Source organism: Poromitra crassiceps (genome assembly GCF_964638095.1).
Source record: "Poromitra crassiceps genome assembly, chromosome: 2".
Taxonomy (NCBI): Eukaryota; Metazoa; Chordata; class Actinopteri; order Beryciformes; family Melamphaidae; genus Poromitra; species Poromitra crassiceps.
Window position 1 is genome coordinate 51,892,452 of NC_139624.1, and position 20,736 is coordinate 51,913,187.

Below are 20,736 nucleotides of genomic sequence, written 5' to 3' on the forward strand. Positions count from 1 at the left end.
TGTGTTGCATAGTTGATTGCTCTATTGCTGACAAAAATGTGTTATTGTAAGTTGCTTTGGATAAAAGCGTCTGCCAAATGACGTAATATAATGTATGTAATGTAATGCATTGACTTCATGCCTGGGTGCTCGTGTGAAAACTAGACCAGACGCCGAAAGTTTTGCTGCAGCACGCGTGCAGCGTCGCTTCGATGAGGCCGGTGTGATCGCTCTCCCCTGTTAACAAGGATGATGCCCAAATGACTCTTCAGCCGGAGGCAGAACTCGCCATCTTCGGCTGCTCGGAATCCTCTCTGCTCCTCCCTACGGCTGTGCAACAGTCTCTGACGCAGGGGATGACTGTCGCCAAGAGACTCATTCTGAAGGAGTGGAAGTCCCCCTCTCCACCTTCTTTTCAGCTGTGGCTGACGGACATGGTTTCTGTCCTTCCGGTTCCTGAGGACCAATTCGCTTAAGATATTCTCAATCATTTGGGACCCGTTTCTTGCCTACTTAGACGAGGTTAGGAGTGACGGGTGATTCGCCTGGCTGGTTTTTTATGGACCCCTTCCGTGGGATCCCACACACAACTCTTACAAGCACATGAGCACTTGACGCGGCTGGTTAGTGGTAACATTGGAATGTTGATGATGTATGTATGTTTTTGTTTTTGTTTTTGTTTTGTATTTTGTCTGAGCCTGTTTGTTCCCTATGTTCTGAAAATTGTAAAATAAAATATAAACAAAAAACAAAACAAGGACGCCGAAATGAAACTGCCTCTGCGAGGCGTTGCTTCAGCGTTGCTTCAGCGTTGCTTCAGCGTTGCTTCAGCGTAGGATAGGCGTCTGGTGCGTTTGGGCTGTTAAGCTGTGAAAAAGAGGTGAGATGTTATGGGCTAAGCCCCCGTTCACACAGTACGCTGAAGCAACGCTCAACCGAAGATCTAACTACGCTGAACCCACAAGTTTCATTTAGGCGTCCTTGTTAACAGGCGGAGGCATTCACACCACCCGCGCGCGTGCGCCACGCTGACGCCTTGCCGAAGCCACGCTCACGCCACGCTGAAGCGATCACTCAGGATTGACGCCGAATTTCCAAACGTGACGCGTGAAGCTGTGAGGCATGAAGTCAATGGGAGTTGTGGGCGGGTTCAAGGCGCGAGAGTAGGCGCTGAGAGGAAAAGAGAAGGCGTCTTGTGTGAACAGTAAGGCGTACGTTCAGCTTGTGCCTGCTTCAAGCTTCAGTTCTGCTTACGCTCTGCGTCCTGTGTGAACTAAACCTAACGGCACATCGGGTGCAGAGCTGTGTGTGGGGCTTTAGGTCTTCTAGTTCCATATGATACCAGATACTTCACTCTAATCATCACTAATTAAATATAGCCTACCGTAGTTGATTGAGTCAGGTTTCTTTTTGGGACTATTTTAGTTGAGCAACCAAGTATTCATCCACTGTGCAGTCTCCCACCGCCCACCACCTTCACTTCCTATGGAAACATGGAAAGTAATCCTTGTAGTTGAAAAGAGTGTGTTTCTTATACCATATTTTGTGTAAATCTCCTTCATAAAACTGCCACAGGTGGCCGCATATCATTTAAGATTTCTTATCATTTAAGTTTCAGAGTAGATACAAGTTCTCACTTTTCACTTTTGAGTTAGTGCTAGTTGCCTACTATCACTAACGTGTTAACATGGAGCAGTCGCCTGCCATCACTCAGTATAGTGTCTGCTAACATGTTAGCATGGAGCAGTGGAGTAAACCATCTAGCGGGGACACGTGGATGATTTTGGCTACCCTGGCTAACCCTAACCTTGCTTGCAAGATGGATAACCTCGCGAGATCAAAAGAGATTCTCTCGACGTAATCCATCTTGTCATGCACAGGCAGTTAGGATGATTGGCCGAACCATGCCGGCTCGACGAATCAGCGGCAGCCTTAGGCGGGCTTTCTGTGTGACGCACATGGTCTTTGTAGTTCTTTTCACTCGTCAACATGGCTGCCGCCGCGGAAGTGACAGTCAGTCTGAATGAAATTTAATGTAACGTTCCCAATTCTATGTATTAAATTCTAAAAAACGACCCTCAACATTTGGGAAGGCTAAGCCACACAACTAGTTCGTTATAATCGAACGTCATACTTCGAAGGCGACTTTACGACGATGAGGACGGTGAGGACTCAATCTTACAGGCACAGGCACCTTCCTCCGGTCGCAAATGTGACGTCAGAGGCATGGCGATCTGATTGGTTGAAGTTAACACGCACCAGCGGTGATAGACAGATGGGTCATCCAATCACCTGCCAAGTAGCTTGGAAAAAGTGCCCGCCTCCGTCAGCGGGTCGGGTTACTGCATTCCCAGATCGACAGGTTTAGTGAAACGTAATGTGGAGATAAACCGTCCATCTGGCAGCGTCAGGTTAGGTAAACCCAGCCTCCACGTGACCTTCATGTACTATCAGTCACGAATAAACTTACGTTACAGGCAAAGTCTGTGACGTCACGTTGAAAGCTGGGTTCACCCAGGCTAGATTTTGGTGTCCATGCTGTCATCACTTAACAGCTGACCAGCGGCTGATTCTCCAAAAAAAGCTTTCTATGGATATGATTTTAGGGTGAGAGCAGCTGCTTGACTTGATGTTCTAACTGTTAACAGGCGGTGACGTTGCCGTCACTCAGTCCCCTCAAGGAGGGCGACAGCGTGCCCCCCCGCCCGCCCCTCCCCCAGTACTACGACTCGTCCGAGCGCCCCCCTCACGTACCCCCCCACCCCACGCACCCCAGTGGCCGCCTGCCCCCCCACACGCACCGACCCGAGGACCGCAAGCCCGGCTCCAGGAACGGAGCGCACAGCGTAAGGACCGCTGACCGTCCACCACCTCTCCCCTCCCCCTCCTTCCCGTGTTCCTGCTCCATTGGTCCGCCACTTTGGTTTTGGTTTTCGCTCTCAACCATGCCATCTTAGTTCTTTCTTTCAATGGTTTTTGTGCGTTCACGGCCATTTCTACGTTCATTTTCATAATTTTTACATGCGGCAGTTTCATCCTAGAGTTTTACCTCCGTCACTCTCAATCCCGCTTGCTACTGAGTGTGTGAACCATTCCTCATACAATACCTTTCTGGGTGTATGTCATTCATCCAGCGTTGTCTTTTCTTTTCTTTTCTTTTCTTTTCTTTTCTTTTCTTTTCTTTTCTTTTCTTTTCTTTTGTTCAGACCCGTTCTGCTCTGTGCATGTAGATTTGTCAGTGGGATTTCTTTGGCGTGTGTGTGTGTGTGTGCGTGTGTGTGTGCGTGCGTGCGCGTGTGTGTGCGCGCACGCGTGCTTGCAGGAGTGCTTGTGCGGGGTGTGGTTTGTACGTGGGTGTATCAATGCAAGTGTGTGTTTACGCATGTGTGTCTGTTTTATACAGTATCAAAAGAAAATATTTCTTTAGGCTCATAGCATACCGAAAACTGTGCTACTGTATAATGAAATATTTTAGAAAGCTTCTTTATGGCACCATCCTCAAATGGCTCTACATAAGATCTTTTTTGGTGCTGTAAAGAACCATTTAAGAACATACAAAATGTTCCAAATCAACACTGTTCAAAGAACCATTTTGCATTCTTTATATACTGATTTACCATTTTGCTATTTCAGCAAATCAGAGGGTTATTTTACTCATGATGTTCCATTAAGTCATTTCAGTCCATTGTCCCTGGGTGTACCCGCATGTTTGTGTGTAATTGTGCCCATGCACGTGTGTGTAGTTGGGCCCATGCATGTGTGTCTGCGGCTGGTGTGTGTGTCCCATGTGTATCCTGACCTCCAGCCTTCTCCCCCCGCAGCAAGCTCCAGACTACCGGCTGTATAAAAGCGAGCCGGAGCTGACCACTGTGAAGGAGGAGGGGGACGAAGCCAACGGAGAGGACAAGGACAAGACAGAGACGTCTGCTGAGGGCAAAGAGACCGCAGCCTCTAAAGGTGCTTCTGGTCTCTGCTTACATTCACCTCATTTAGCTGACACTTCTTAGATCGAGTCAGCGACTGAGCAGATGCAACAGGACCTCACTGTTGCTGGGATCGAACCCGTGACAATACAGTACAGTATTGTTTGATGCTGTAATAATACAATACACCAACACTCATATAGTATAAAATAATTCATCTGGATATCACAATAAAGTTGTTAAAATTAGTTCCATTGTGGTCCTGAAACAACAAACATTAATATAGAACAATCAAAAATAAAAATAAAAAGAGATACAAAAGTCAAAGAAAGATTTTGCACTCTATTACTGTAGGTTACTCAGCATGACATTTTTTAGAAGGTTTTCTATTCAGGGAATTAATAGCAGATTGAATTTAGTTAGGGATTTTGTTCCACTCCACTTCTAATATTGAGGGAGAAATTCCTGCCTATCTCTCCTCACATCTATGCCTGCGCTCCAGCCTCTCTATCAGTCCTCTGGCTTTTGTTGTAGAAAACATTTCAAGATAGAATATTATTTAAACATAGTACAAAGCATCAAAGACATTACATTTTAATTATCAACAAAAGAGAATATTGTTTCTTAACTTATCAGCGGAGACACACATGGCATTTGAGCTTTCTGTGAGTCGAAATTGCATTCGTCACATTGTCTAATTTGTAAAGAAAACAGACAATGGAAAGAGCGTCATTCATGTCGCTGTAATTGCATAGGAGCACCAATCAAATGCATTATTATTCGGCAGTAGACACTTTAAATAAACTAGCTGATGTGATATTGAGGGTGTCTACAACTGTTACGCTAACGTCTCCTGTTTTTATTCACATTCTTCTTACATAGCTTTGCTGCTGCCAAATGGAGCATCGCTAAATGTTCTGCAAGGATGTGAGCAATTAGCATAACTGCACTGACTGTTCACGATTCTGTGACTGACTGTGTTGCCTGTCTCTCCAGCGGTGCCTTGCTACCCGGTGGGCATCGTTCCCCCCAGGACCAAATCCCCCCTGAGCCCTCCTGAGTCCTGCACCATCGCCTCCTACGTCACCCTGAGGAAGACCAAGAAACCTGAACCCAGATCAGTAAGTTCGCTTTGAGCACCGAGAGCGACAACAGCGGTTGGAGAGAAATGAACTGATTCCAGTTCAGCAAACGTGCCTCAAACATCCTCGAGAATTGTTTTTGTCGATTAGACTTGTATGCTTTTTGTATGGGTGCACACTCCTTTAGATGCTTTTTCAAGCTGATTTGAGAAGAATCTGTCCCAGAGCATCCGGATAGTGCAGTGGTAGATTCCCTGCCTACAAACACAAGGGTCGCAGGTCCCAGGCCTCGTGTCGGCTCCGGCTTGGTTGGGCGTCCATACAGGCACAATTGGCCATGTCTGCGGGTGGGAAGCCGGATTAAGGGTATGTGTTGTGGTCACTGCACTAGTCGTGCCTCCCCTGGTCGGTCTGTTCAGGGGGGAGGGAAACTGGGGGTAATAGCGCGATCCTCCCATGCGCTACGTCCTGACAGGGAAACTCCTCGCTGTCGGGTGATACGAAGTGGTGGCGACTGCACATGTATTGGAGGAAGCATGTGCTAGTCTACAACTCTCCCCAGATCGGCAGAGGGGGTGGAGCAATGACCATGACAGCAGGGCAATTGGCCAAGTACAATTGAGGAGAAAAAGCAGAAAAGCGAGAGATTCCACCTTCCACCTAAAATGACTGAAATTAAGATTTCTTTTCCCAGATTATTTTAAGGGGGGCACAGTGGCGCAGTGGTAGCGCTGTCGCATCACAGCTAGAAGGTCCTGGGTTCGATTCCCACCTGGGACGCTGTGAGCGCTGAAGGAGTGCGTGCCCGTCGCATGTCCTCGAGTGCCCACCGCCCGGGTGGGGTCATCAAAAGTGCCTTTCTGTGTGGAGTTTGCATGTTCTCCCCGTGCCCCCTGGGGGTTTCCTTCATATAGGAACCCCTCACCAAAAACATGCAATATCCTGGTCGCTGAAGTGGTGCCTCCTCTGGTCGTTCGGGGCGCCTGTTTGGAGGGAGGGGAACTCGTTGGAATAGCGTGATCCTCCCACGTGCTATGTCCTACCGGTGAAACTTCCCCTGTCAGGTGAAAAGAAGCGGCTGTCTACTGCCCATGTCTCGGAGGAAGCATGGAGCCAGTTTCGGCTCTCCCCAGATCGGCAGTAGCCTGGTAAACCAGCCCGTCACGTAAACTCACATTTCATTTGGTTCTGCGTGATGGGGTTTAGCAGAAGCCGCAGAGCGGAAGAGCCAATCAGCGACTGCGCTGTGATTGACAGCGCAAGTTGGCCAATCAGGAACGCCACTAGCACTGTACTAACAAAACAATAATGGCCGCCTCCTTGCCTGATCGTCTCGAGGAGTAATTTCAGCGTTTGTCTAGTTTAAACAGCCATAAAGTACAGTTATTGCAGAAATAGACTCAATAACAACAATTAAACAAGTACAGGAGTATCGCCGCAACCGCAGAGTTTCTCGGCGGAAAATATGTTTTTGCCATTCTCCTGAGTGGATTTGGGTTTGACTGGATCCGACACTGATTGGCTGAAGGAGTTGTCTGTCAAGGCAACTACACCCGCCCATGCTCCCACCCCTGCTAAGGACTGGGTGAACAGTTGGGGCCAGACTGTTACGCAGAACCAAATGAAATGTGAGTTCAGGTGACGGGCTGGTTTACCAGGCTAGATCGGCAGAGGATGGAGCAGCAACTAGGATAAATAAATTTAATTAGCACTGATGGGGGATAAAAATGGGATAAAAAATGGGGGGGGGATATATATTTTTAATACATATTATATAATATCTTGTTTCCCGTTTGTTATCTTAAATGTTTGTAATACCCACAGATGTCTAACTGAGGTTTTAGGTAGGTGTTGCTTGCAAAAAGAGATCTGCGTTGGACTGATTCTGTTACTGTACATCAAGGATGACAAATATAGATAGAATATATCTGGAGAGAATCTCCCGATAAAGCATCGACAGGTCGGATATTTTACCAATACACAGCATCTGATGTAACTACCCCTCATGCTATTTAGGTTTAGCACCCCCATAGAAACTAGGATATTAGACCAACACTCACCCACAATACACCTACACCGCGTGTCTACACTGAGGCATGCATCCAGTCCACAACATCTCACCCAAAGACTAAAAAAAGAAAAATATAACCCACAGGTAAAAATGTAAAAACAGAATGAGTTATTATTACTAGAAATCTTGCACGCATCATGCACTCTTTTCTAGCGTCCCTTGCTGCCTCACACGCTCAACTGGCAGCACTCATTTCTACCTACTGTGCTTTGGTTCGTTGGTTCGTTGGTTTGCCCTCGAGGTCTCTCGCCCGCTCAACTGTTCAGCAATTGTGGGCTGTGCCAACCTTCGCCTTATTATAGTAGTGAGATTATTTATTTATTTATTACCATTTTTTCTCCCATTTTCTCCCCAATTGTACATGGCCAATTCCCCTTGCTCTCCCGGTCATTGCGCCACACCCTCTGCTGATCTGGGGAGAGTTGTAGACTAGCACATGCTTCCTCCGATACAGGTGCAGTTGCCAGCCACTTCTTTTCACCTGACAGCAAGGAGTTTCACTGGCAGGATGGAGCACGTGAGAGGATCACACTATTCCCCGCAGTCCACCTCCCCCAAACAGGCGCCCAACCGCACAGAGGAGGCACTAGTGCAGCGACCAGGACTCATACTCCACTGGCTTCCCACCGGCAGACACGGCCAATTGTGCCTGTAGGAACGTCTGACCAAGCTGGAAGTACCGCTGCCGGGCATTGAACCTGGGTCTCTGCGGTGGTAGGCGAGTGCCTTGACCTGTACACTACCCAGACGCCCCTGAGTGATTAATGTTAATGAATGTGAAGTGGTATCCTGGTATCCTGTGCAGGATCGGCCGCGCAGCGCAGTGGACCAGATGGGAGCAGGGGAGCGAGAGGTTGGCCGGGCGAGGATGAGTGTGGAAGAGCAGCTGGAGAGGATGAGGCGAAACCAGCAGGCCTCACTCAGGGAGAAGAAAAGGGAAACTCCGTCTCGATCGCCCTCCTTCAGCAAAGACAACCCCTTTGTATTATTACAGGTAACACACCAGCCTTCCTTACTTACAACATAGCCATCTTTCATTTTCACTTTCAGTTTGTTATTACAGGCAGCTGACCGAGCCCCTACTGCCGTCCTGACAAAATAATATCCACACCCATAAAAAGAAAGAGTGACGTTCATCATTCAGTGTTGTCTGAATATAGAGGATCCAGTCTGTCAAAATGTCATTCATTTTGTCATCTGAGGACTTACAACTCTTATCCCTTATAAAGTACCATAATTAGTGGCCGGGCCAGCAAAGCGGCAGGGCCACTTATTATTATTTTATTTTTTTTCTTCCTCCCGGGAAGTTCGACTTGGATGAAAACTAACCAAACTTTGCACAAAGGTCCAGTCCCATGCCAAACGTCTTTGACACAAATTTGGGGCCAATAGTCCTAACGGTGGCACGACAGCGACCGTCTAAAGTTTAAAACTTAAAAAATTCATAAAAAATCAGGCATACGTGCTACGGCTTTCCGCAAAACTGCAAAAACTGCAAAAACAAATTAAACCTTACTCCTCCCACATTTTTTCTTCAAACGACACCAAACTTCAGTATCTGCATCGTTAGACTGTTCTACACAAAAGTATCGAACCAGATTTTCGATCGGTCAAAAATTGAGCCCACAGTGCATCAAAACGTTGAATTCTGGCCCCGTGTATAGCTGAATTACCTTAATTACCTTTGGCAATTAGGTTGTATTTGTGATGTCATCAGTCAGTCAAGCAATTGTGATGCCATCACTAATGTCACTCGAGCAATTGTGATGTCATAATATTTTTTTTCCCCATTGACTTGCATGGGGTTTCGAAAAATCTTGCAGTAAATTAGCTGTAATTCAGAAACCATAACAGCTACAGCTACGAAACTTGGTAGGGAGGTGCACAGAGGGGCCTTTTATTCTACACGAAAGAATTACACAAATTGAGCAGAAGGTGGAGCTATAACAGCCCTCTTTACATTCTGGTCCATAACTTCTGAACCGTATGGTCTATCATCAAACTTCTTTTTTCCCTGGATTCCTTGGGTCCTTCCGCATCTACTCATCTAGGCCACGCCCATTTCCGTCTGACTAGATTTTCCGCCATTTTGAATTTGGTCCAAAACAGTTTTTTTGCGATTCCCCCTTGAAATTTTGTCCAGTCTTCACCAAACCAAAGCACACATCATGTGATGAGTGTCCTGCACAACACTGTTTCGTGGTATTTGAAAAAAGCACACCGTTGCGATATAATCGACTTCCAAACTTCTGTGGGTGGGGCCAATTTCACAAGAATCACCATAACTCTAGAACACAACGTGCGATCCTAACCAACCTTGGTCCAGGTGTGGAAGGATGTACTCTGAGCCTATAGGATAAATATTGTGTCATTTCGCCTTTAGGGGGCGCTATAGCAGCATTCAGTACCTGTACCTTCTAAATTGTTTTATTTTGAAGGGCGACAGGAAGTGCTGATTCATTGTCATTATGGCCAACATTCCTTCTTGTATTGACACTTGACACTTCTGAGCTGATTTCAAGGCTCAAGGCTCAAGGCTCAAAGCCTTGAGACTTGCCCGGCCACGACCCATTGCTGCGCAGCAGCTATAATTTTTTTTTTTTTTTTTCCCGGGAAGTTCGACTTCCCATGGATGAAAACTAACCAAACTTTGCACAAAGGTCCAGTCCCATGCCAAACGTCTTTGACACAAATTTGGGGCCAATAGTTCTAACGGTGGCACGACAGCGACCGTCTAAAGTTTAAAACTTAAAAAATTCATAAAAAATCAGGCATACGTGCTACGGCTTTGCAACTTTCACCGAAATGTGCGCCTAAATGAGGGGAAACTTTTGTACAATGCAACCTATGGCCAATTATGAAGTTTAAAGACCGCAAAACTGCAAAAACTGCAAAAACGAATTCAACCCTATTCCTCCCACATTTTTTCTTCAAACGACACCAAACTTCAGTATCTGCATCGTTAGACTGTTCTACACAAAAGTATCAAACCAGATTTTCGATCGGTCAAAAATTGAGCCCACAGTGCATCAAAACGTTGAATTCTGGCCCCGTATATAGCTTAATTACCTTAATTACCTTTGGCAATTAGGTTGTATTTGTGATGTCATCAGTCAGTCAAGCAATTGTGATGCCATCACTAATCCCTGGTTCAGACTACACGAATTCAGCCCGATATTAGACCGATTTGGTCGTGCGCGACAGATTTTCAGCGTCGGGCCCGAATATGACCGTCGGGGACGACGATCGGCCGTCTTCACCTCTTGTAGTGTGACATAATCAAAGACCAGCGTCGGGACCAGTCGGGACGTCTAGGACGCCTCACGACGCCCCGACGAAAAGACTGGCATGTCAGTCTTTTGGACATGGTTTCGCCTAGTGTGACACCCCGGAAGACAGGTATCAGGTCCTGGGGAGACCGCTCCCCGCTCGATACAGATTTCACCCGCTCGCACTCACCGCTCCGCTCAAAAGAATAAAAGAGATAAAAAGGCCAGGGTGTTTTAATTTGCATTTAAACGCCTGGGCAATGGGCATTGCTCACTACAAATAACATGAGCTCAGCAGAGTCGGCTGCATGTTCGTTTCTCTTCCTTCTCGTCTCGCAGCAGCTGGCAAGAAAATAGTGGGCGTGCACATGAAGTGGGTTGGAGGCTGGAGCGGACATCACAGTGCATCACAGTAGAGCCTGTCACTCATCCAAATAACGTTAATTCTGCAAGGGATATATATAGCACCTGGATTACATACATGTTTCACATAGGGTTGTGTTTGGATTTCAAGGTTTTATTTTGCCCAATATTGAAATGTTTTACAATTGCATGTTGTGCTAACATAAACATTATTTCTATCTACCACTTTAGCCTATTTAGGCTGATTTGGTTGCTATTTCTTGTCAATGTAGTGGCCTCAATGCATGCTGGGAGATTTCGTTCACAGGTCCGCCTCCCCGACGACCTGTGAACTCGCTGACGACAGCAGACGACGTGATGACGGTGGCCTACGATGCTCTGTCGGTGTTAAGCGAGAATACACTTGTAGTGTGGCAGTCTCCCGACCAAGACATGTCACGAATTTATGGCAGTATGATGGCCTCGTGTCAGGAAGTGCTGATTCATTGTCATTATGGCCAACCTTCCTTCTTGTATTGACACTTGACACTTCTGAGCTGATTTCAAGGCTCAAGGCTCAACGCTCAAAGCCTTGAGACTTGCCCGGCCACGACCCATTGCTGCGCAGCAGCTATAAAAAATAAAAAAAAATTCTTCCTCCCGGGAAGTTCGACTTCCCATGGATGAAAACTAACCAAACTTTGCACAAAGGTCCAGTCCCATGCCAAACGTCTTTGACACAAATTTGGGGCCAATAGTTCTAACGGTGGCACGACAGCGACCGTCTAAAGTTTAAAACTTAAAAAAATTCATAAAAAATCAGGCATACGTGCTACGGCTTTGCAACTTTCACCGAAATGTGCGCCTAAATGAGGGGAAACTTTTGTACAATGCAACCTATGGCCAATTATGAAGTTTAAAGACCGCAAAACTGCAAAAACTGCAAAAATGAATTCAACCCTATTCCTCCCACATTTTTTCTTCAAACGACACCAAACTTCAGTATCTGCATCGTTAGACTGTTCTACACAAAAGTATCAAACCAGATTTTCGATCGGTCAAAAATTTAGCCCACAGTGCATCAAAACGTTGAATTCTGGCCCCGTGTATAGCTTAATTACCTTAATTACCTTTGGCAATTAGGTTGTATTTGTGATGTCATCAGTCAGTCAAGCAATTGTGATGCCATCACTAATGCCTGGTTCAGACTACACGAATTCAGCCCGATATTAGACCGATTTGGTCGTGCGCGACAGATTTTCAGCGTCGGGCCCGAATATGACCGTCGGGGACGACGATCGGCCGTCTTCACCTCTTGTAGTGTGACATAATCAAAGACCAGCGTCGGGACCAGTCGGGACGTCTAGGACGCCTCACGACGCCCCGACGAAAAGACTGGCATGTCAGTCTTTTGGACATGGTTTCGCCTAGTGTGACACCCCGGAAGACAGGTATCAGGTCCTGGGGAGACCGCTCCCCGCTCGATACAGATTTCACCCGCTCGCACTCACCGCTCCGCTCCGCTCAAAAGAATAAAAGAGATAAAAAGGCCAGGGTGTTTTAATTTGCGTTTAAACGCCTGGGCAATGGGCATTGCTCACTACAAATAACATGAGCTCAGCAGAGTCGGCTGCATGTTCGTTTCTCTTCCTTCTCGTCTCGCAGCAGCTGGCAAGAAAATAGTGGGCGTGCACATGAAGTGGGTTGGAGGCTGGAGCGGACATCACAGTGCATCACAGTAGAGCCTGTCACTCATCCAAATAACGTTAATTCTGCAAGGGATATATATAGCACCTGGATTACATACATGTTTCACATAGGGTTGTGTTTGGATTTCAAGGTTTTATTTTGCCCAATATTGAAATGTTTTACAATTGCATGTTGTGCTAACATAAACATTATTTCTATCTACCACTTTAGCCTATTTAGGCTGATTTGGTTGCTATTTCTTGTCAATGTAGTGGCCTCAATGCATGCTGGGAGATTTCGTTCACAGGTCCGCCTCCCCGACGACCTGTGAACTCGCTGACGACAGCAGACGACGTGATGACGGTGGCCTACGATGCTCTGTCGGTGTTAAGCGAGAATACACTTGTAGTGTGGCAGTCTCCCGACCAAGACATGTCACGAATTTATGGCAGTATGATGGCCTCGTCTGACATGGTGACATCGTGAACGACAAAAAATATTGTGTAGTCTGATCCTGGCATAATGTCACTCGAGCAATTGTGATGTCATAATATTTTTTTTCCCCATTGACTTGCATGGGGTTTCGAAAAATCTTGCAGTAAATTAGCTGTAATTCAGAAACCATAACAGCTACAGCTACGAAACTTGGTAGGGAGGTGCACAGAGGGGCCTTTTATTCTACACGAAAGAATTACACAAATTGAGCAGATGGTGGAGCTATAACAGCCCTCTTTACATTCTGGTCCATAACTTCTGAACCGTATGGTCTATCATCAAACTTCTTTTTTCCCTGGATTCATTGGGTCCTTCCGCATCTACTCATCTAGACCACGGCCATTTCCGTCTGACTAGATTTTCCGCCATTTTGAATTTGGTCCAAAACAGTTTTTTTGCGATTCCCCCTTGAAATTTTGTCCAGTCTTCACCAAACCAAAGCACACATCATGTGATGAGTGTCCTGCACAACACTGTTTCGTGGTATTTGAAAAAAGCACACCGTTGCGATATAATCGACTTCCAAACTTCTGTGGGTGGGGCCAATTTCACAAGAATCACCATAACTCTAGAACACAACGTGCGATCCTAACCAACCTTGGTCCAGGTGTGGAAGGATGTACTCTGAGCCTATAGGATAAATATTGTGTCATTTCGCCTTTAGGGGGCGCTATAGCAGCATTCAGTACCTGTACCTTCTAAATTGTTTTATTTTGAAGGGCGGCAGGAAGTGCTGATTCATTGTCATTATGGCCAACCTTCCTTCTTGTATTGACACTTGACACTTCTGAGCTGATTTCAAGGCTCAAGGCTCAAAGCCTTGAGACTTGCCCGGCCACGACCCATTGCTGCGCAGCAGCTATAAAAAAAGAATTTTTTTCTTCCTCCCGGGAAGTTCGACTTCCCATGGATGAAAACTAACCAAACTTTGCACAAAGGTCCAGTCCCATGCCCAACGTCTTTGACACAAATTTGGGGCCAATAGTTCTAACGGTGGCACGACAGCGACCGTCTAAAGTTTAAAACTTAAAAAATTCATAAAAAATCAGGCATACGTGCTACGGCTTTGCAACTTTCACCGAAATGTGCGCCTAAATGAGGGGAAACTTTTGTACAATGCAACCTATGGCCAATTATGAAGTTTAAAGACAGCAAAACTGCAAAAACTGCAAAAACGAATTCAACCCTATTCCTCCCACATTTTTTCTTCAAACGACACCAAACTTCAGTATCTGCATCGTTAGACTGTTCTACACAAATGTATCAAACCAGATTTTCGATCGGTCAAAAATTGAGCCCACAGTGCATCAAAACGTTGAATTCTGGCCCCGTGTATAGCTTAATTACCTTAATTACCTTTGGCAATTAGGTTGTATTTGTGATGTCATCAGTCAGTCAAGCAATTGTGATGCCATCACTAATGTCACTCGAGCAATTGTGATGTCATAATATTTTTTTCCCCCATTGACTTGCATGGGGTTTCGAAAAATCTTGCAGTAAATTAGCTGTAATTCAGAAACCATAACAGCTACAGCTACGAAACTTGGTAGGGAGGTGCACAGAGGGGCCTTTTATTCTACATGAAAGAATTACACAAATTGAGCAGATGGTGGAGCTATAACAGCCCTCTTTACATTCTGGTCCATAACTTCTGAACCGTATGGTCTATCATCAAACTTCTTTTTTCCCTGGATTCCTTGGGTCCTTCCGCATCTACTCATCTAGACCACGGCCATTTCCGTCTGACTAGATTTTCCGCCATTTTGAATTTGGTCCAAAACAGTTTTTTTGCGATTCCCCCTTGAAATTTTGTCCAGTCTTCACCAAACCAAAGCACACATCATGTGATGAGTGTCCTGCACAACACTGTTTCATGGTATTTGAAAAAAGCACACCGTTGCGATATAATCGACTTCCAAACTTCTGTGGGTGGGGCCAATTTCACAAGAATCACCATAACTCTAGAACACAACGTGCGATCCTAACCAACCTTGGTCCAGGTGTGGAAGGATGTACTCTGAGCCTATAGGATAAATATTGTGTCATTTCGCCTTTAGGGGGCGCTATAGCAGCATTCAGTACCTGTACCTTCTAAATTGTTTTATTTTGAAGGGCGGCAGGAAGTGCTGATTCATTGTCATTATTGTAGAGTAGACATATTTTCTGATTTCTTTATTTTTCATGCTCTTTTGTTACCAAGTATGCTAGCCTTATCAACAATAAACTTTTTTGTGTGTGCATCAGAGGTTGCGTTATTAGACGTTCTCGTTGTCTGTCATTTTGACGGACAGGGTCGTAAAAATTCTGTCATAATCTATTATTACTTGTGTTAAAATGACAGATGGCCTTCAGATTTTTCTGTCATTGTTAAAAAAAATCTGTAAAATACAGAAAATATTCTGTGTGTGTGTGTGTGTGTGTGTGTGTGTGTGTGTGTGTGTGTGTGTGTGTGTGTGTGTGTGTGTGTGTGTGTGTGTGTGTGTGAATAATGTTGCATGCAGGTGTATCTGTGTGTGTGAAAGGCTTCATCTCGATATTCATACATTTGTATGTGAACACAAATAAAAGGAACTTTATTGTGTTATCCTGACCCTTTTCCTTGAATTCATATACATCATCTGTCTGAAGAACTATTATGTCCTTAATTAAAATGTATCAAAATACACTTAATGAAACAATTTATACATATGTTTGCATGTGTGCGTGCATGTGTATGCGTGTGTGTCCAGAGCCGAGCCCACGTTGAGGAGTCGTCTGCAGACCCTGTGGAGCTGGAAGCCGCTCTGCAGCAGCTGAAGCTGGCCCAGACAGAGGCTGCCAGCAGCCTCACAGATGGGCCAGGAGAGAGGCCGCAAACTGGAGCAAAGGTTCATGTTTTTGCATGTTATTATCACATTTTAAAATGGATCAAGCGATATAGCCACATAGGGAAATATCACTATGATAAATACTAATAATAATAGCTTTTTTTGTCATTTGATTTTTTTTGTGTGTGGCAATGAACAAGACTTAAAACAGTTCAATGGGCCACTTCTCAGCAACTGAACCCAAAGAAGATACTGGAACACATGATTCACTGGAAATTATGGTGCAAAGACTGATTTTGAATGCACACAGCGTTTTCTTCAGAGTCAAACAGTAAAGGCAAATATTCGAACAGGTTAAATAGCCTCCTCCATACCGAAAACAGTCTCTCATTGGTTACTAGAAGTGGGAGGTGATCAATCAATAAGCCAATACCTTGACATCACTCGTAAAAAGTGATGTACTATATTCTGAAAAAGCACTCAACTCAACTCACAATAATGCATAATATTAAGAAACAAAATAACAATATCATAAACAACAACACAGATTTGTCATATTGGGACAAAAAAAACAAATAACATGAGCTAGTTCTTCATTCAGTTCTTCAATGAATATTACTAGCCTAGAAGACATTACCATTTGTTTTATTTAGTATATTACATACTTATTGGCAAAGTATATTAACATTTATGGGCTAACAAAGTCTGCCCATGTAGGCAGCCATGTTGCCTGCTCGGAATTTTCTCCTAGCCATGAAGATTGATTGACAGCTGTCATATCGTGATATTAATTTGATAGTACTAGCTGACGTAAGCACACTGTAGATTTAGTTATGAATGAAGACAAGAGTTGACTTTTGATGTGAAAAACCAAAGAAATTGGCTTTTTGTGATTTGTTTTTGGCATACATTGTTAAATAGGTGCCCTCTATGACCAGGGATGTGATCTGAAATAGTTAAAAAGTTTTTTTTTTATTTCAGCTCGACTTGGGGAGAGCTGAGGAGGTGAAAGACGACGAGGCTGAAGGAGGGGAGGCGTGCTGGGACAGGAGCTTACAGAGCGAGCTGGACCAGCAGACTGACATGAACAGCATGGACACTGAGGTACAGACTGACATGCTAACATGAACAGCATGGACACTGAGGTACAGACTGCCAGGCTGACATGAACAGCATGGACACTGAGGTACAGACTGCCAGGCTGACATGAACAGCATGGACACTGAGGTACAGACTGCCAGGCTGACATGAACAGCATGGACACTGAGGTACAGACTGCCAGGCTGACATGAACAGCATGGACACTGAGGTACAGACTGCCAGGCTGACATGAACAGCATGGACACTGAGGTACAGACTGCCAGGCTGACATGAACAGCATGGACACTGAGGTACAGACTGCCAGGCTGACATGAACAGCATGGACACTGAGGTACAGACTGCCAAGGCACTATTGGCCCTTCCCACTTTGAAGGCCCGACTCATTTTCAAGGATACTGTTATTGTTACCATCTGATTTTCACCCATTTTCTCCCCAACTGTACTTGGCCAATTTTTGCCCCTGCCGACCAGTTCCCTTCCACCCATTTAAAAAAATGCAGGTGAGTTAATGAAAGTGCCCAACAGGCTTATGAACAGCATTCATTTTAAACAATCTAAAGGCCTATCAGTCATTTTTTCTTAAACGTCCGACTGAAATACATGGTATCCATCCAGGTGGTAGTATATCTGTCACCTAAGCCGTTTTCCCACATGCGTACCGGAAAATTACCTGTAAGTCAATATCGGACATTTCCCTTCACACCTCTCCTCTGCATGCCGGAATCTAGCAGCGAAATTGCCTGTATGTTGGGGGGCGGCGGGGCGGCACTGCAGAGCGGGTGGGGAGTGACGTGTCGGCAAAACTCTTGATGGTGAAATAAGTTTGCTTGTTTATCCGTTCACCTGCGTCGCGTTGAAGCACTTTTTACAGACTGGCTTCGTTTGATGTGTCCGGGCTTGCCTTCGCTGTCGGCAACGTAAGCAAAATACTTCCACATTTCGCTTCGTGCATTTGCTTCGTCTGTGTCCCTGTCGGGCTGTCACTGAAGGAGGAGGACGGACTGTGGCCAGAGAGCGAGCAGGCAGCAGAGAGGAGAGAGGGGAAAATCAGCACACCCACACATGAAGCTGACATAGGCTACTGCTCTTATTATCACAAGATCATTTCGCCAGTTTGCTTTAATGTGCGCGAATGATTAGATTATGCCCGCTGGAACATTAAGCAACGTGTGTACACCTCGCCCATGAGAGTGTCGCGGGAAATGACTGGACCGTTCTACACTTGAGTCCGCTATCGCGCATACCGCTCTTCTGACTGGCTCGAAACTGGTGAAATCTCCGCGATGACGGGGTCGCGCTTATACCGGCACGACAACTTTCACACATGCAGGCATTAGACCACGTTCCGGTCATTTAGCGGTACAAAGCGCATGTGGGAAAATGGCTCTAGTGACAGCTAGTTTGCTGTAGTTTATGCTGCAACATGCAGCAGCAGAATATAGCCCTGTCTGCCACACAAAGCTAATCGGTGATTGTGGCTTTAATGTCTTCTACGCTAATCTGGGACAATAACGGAGGATTTGTGAAAATGTGAAGGAACCCAGTCTGGCTTTAAGGGGCTTATCTCCTGGATTCACCCCAGGAACGCTAGCTGTGGCTGGGCTACACCCCAGTGGGGCAGCACCTCTAAGCTCCATGGAGATGGAGAGCTCAGCCATGGACTGTGGACATATCATCCTCAATCCACAGTGCTAAACAGAAACTAAAGTGTGTGTGTGTGTGTGTGTGTGTGTGTGTGTGTGTGTGTGTGTGTGTGTGTGTGTGTGTGTGTGTGTGTGTGCGTGCGTGCGTGCGTGCGTGCGTGTGCGTATGTGTGTGTTGCAGCTGTGTGAGAGCCAGAGGGTGGTGATTTTGGACCTGTGCACCGAGCCCCAGCGCGTGGAGATTGTGAACCTAGAATCCTTCGATGAGGATGACAGCAGAGACCAAGATTTAACCAGCTCACCTACAAACACCACCACTGAAAACAGGTGTGTGTGTGTGTGCGCACACGTTTGTACAGCTATCTTTGTGAGGACATACATTGACATAATGCATTCCCTACCCCTAATGCTAACTGTAACCATCACAACTAACCCTAACCCCATCACAACTAGCCTAACCCTTACCCTAACCTAAACCCAATTCTAACCTAATAACTCTTAACTCATTGAGTGCCATGGACGAGTATGTTCGTCAATTGGTTTAGTAACGTAGAGTGCCAAGGACGAGTATGTTCGTCAATTGCGTTTTTTGACGGTGGGACGTGCATCAAAGCCAGATCCATCTCCTGTGAAAGTATGGTGGCTGTTGAATGTGTAAAAGCTATTTTAGGGACCCATTAGGTGGCAACAGTGCTCTCCAGATTAGAGAAAGGCGAGGAAAAAAGAGAGAAGAAGTCATGGGGAAACGGAAATCGCATCGATATGCATGAAGCATAACGTTAGCTGTGCCTGTGAACAGCAGTCATCTGCTGCCACAATTGAGCCCCATCCGTGTCCGCTGCGATAGACCCTCCATATGATTTAGTTGCCGACACCAGCAGCTTTCTGAAAAGTTACATTATTCTCAGCTGGGAGCCGGCGACACCCTGTGAGACTACACTGCTGAGTCCATGAGACTACACTGCTGAGTCGATGTGGATATATACGTCAATAACGTCACCACTTCAAAGGGCGAACACGGAAATTCTCTTTCCCTCACCTGGTTCAGCCCGTTCAGCCCGAGGTAATCAGTGCACACATCAACAACAGTCCAGGTTGAGTGCTGACGTGACGTGAAGCCTATGCGACAGTGTGTAGTTCAGGATTAGCTTAGCTCGAGCATTTTACTTCTAGGGCTCGCATTTACGCTACAAAACTCATGAAAGTGGTCCTCATGTGTGAAGATTATCCAGCTGAACCTTGGTTCGCGTTTGATTAAACTTGCGTTGCCCACAGACATTATTTGAAGCATATCGCCAAAAACCCATTCAAAAATCCCATAGACAGAAACAGTGTAGAACCAGGAAGTTCGGGACTTCCGCATTCAGCCTACAAAAATACGTCATCCCTGGACCTCTCTATAGACAGTACACACAGACCCAGGCAGCAGCAGGCTCGATGCACAGAGAGCAAACAAGCTAGAATAGGGTCTGCGCACGCAGGGGCCAGCGCTGCTGGTTGCAGCTAAAAAATATTATTTGGCCAAACAAAATTCCTTTGTTTTCACTCTTTTATTGAAGGAAATTATTTTTGAGGTGTCATTACATCAGAAAATATTAGTTTCAGAGTCAATGATGTGCTTGAAATGCTTCCTTTCACAAAAGGCTGAATATCTCAGATTCTAAATTGAAACGTGTCTTTTTGCTCAAAACAACCTATCTTCTCTGGCTCATAACTAAAGAACGGAAAATGGTATCAATAAACTTTTTTTTGCAGATGATAGAAGAGAGTCTCATCGTTCTTTATCCGTGTTCGGTGTTTACATAGTAATATCACACAATATTCTGTGGGCCTCGAGAAATCACTGAAAACGCTCTGAAACTCTGGCACTGGGAGCTTCCGTTCTCCAAAAGTGGCTGGCACTCAATGAGTTAAAGGAACACCGCAACATTTTGGGAGATTCGCCGATTTGCAATACTTCTCTGTGCGTGCATTAGAAAGTAGCCACGTGCCCGTCCTGCTAACTACAATGGTAGTGAACAGTACAGCAGCCTACCCCCGTTCAGTCATAAAAAATACACATTCCAACAGCACCAAAACACTCATCCAAATCCATAGCCAGAACTAACCTGGCAGACAGGGCCGATTTTACCAACGGGCTTACCCGGGCTGAAGCCCGGGGCCCGGGACATCAAAAAAAGTAAAAAAAAAGTCCCTTGATGGGTTTTTTTGGGCCCCCTGTCCAGGGTCTTCGCAAAAAATGTTTTTTTTACTGATTTTTTTTACTGTTTTTTTTTACTGTTTATGAAAGAACATGATGGCTAAACCTACAGTTTGTGTTTGTAAGTTAGAATGC

General features: G+C 45.5%; 1 protein-coding gene across 4 annotated transcripts in view; it reads left to right on the forward strand.

Annotated features, from left to right (window-relative positions):
- Nucleotides 1–20,736, forward strand: part of LOC310772521 (pleckstrin homology domain-containing family A member 5-like) — a gene marked incomplete at its 5' end in the record, with an annotated part of 483,802 nt that overhangs the window by 447,584 nt on the left and 15,482 nt on the right. For 3 of the 4 annotated variants that reach the window (XM_083632350.1, XM_083632349.1, XM_083632351.1), the window contains 6 exons: nucleotides 3,801–3,936; nucleotides 4,899–5,023; nucleotides 7,861–8,049; nucleotides 15,580–15,717; nucleotides 16,639–16,761; nucleotides 18,583–18,728. In XM_083632350.1, coding sequence (XP_083488476.1) covers nucleotides 3,801–3,936; nucleotides 4,899–5,023; nucleotides 7,861–8,049; nucleotides 15,580–15,717; nucleotides 16,639–16,761; nucleotides 18,583–18,728 — 857 coding nt within the window. Of the gene's footprint in view, nucleotides 1–3,800; nucleotides 3,937–4,898; nucleotides 5,024–7,860; nucleotides 8,050–10,994; nucleotides 11,051–15,579; nucleotides 15,718–16,638; nucleotides 16,762–18,582; nucleotides 18,729–20,736 lie in introns of those variants that run through there. The other variant, XM_083632352.1, reaches the window with a different exon arrangement.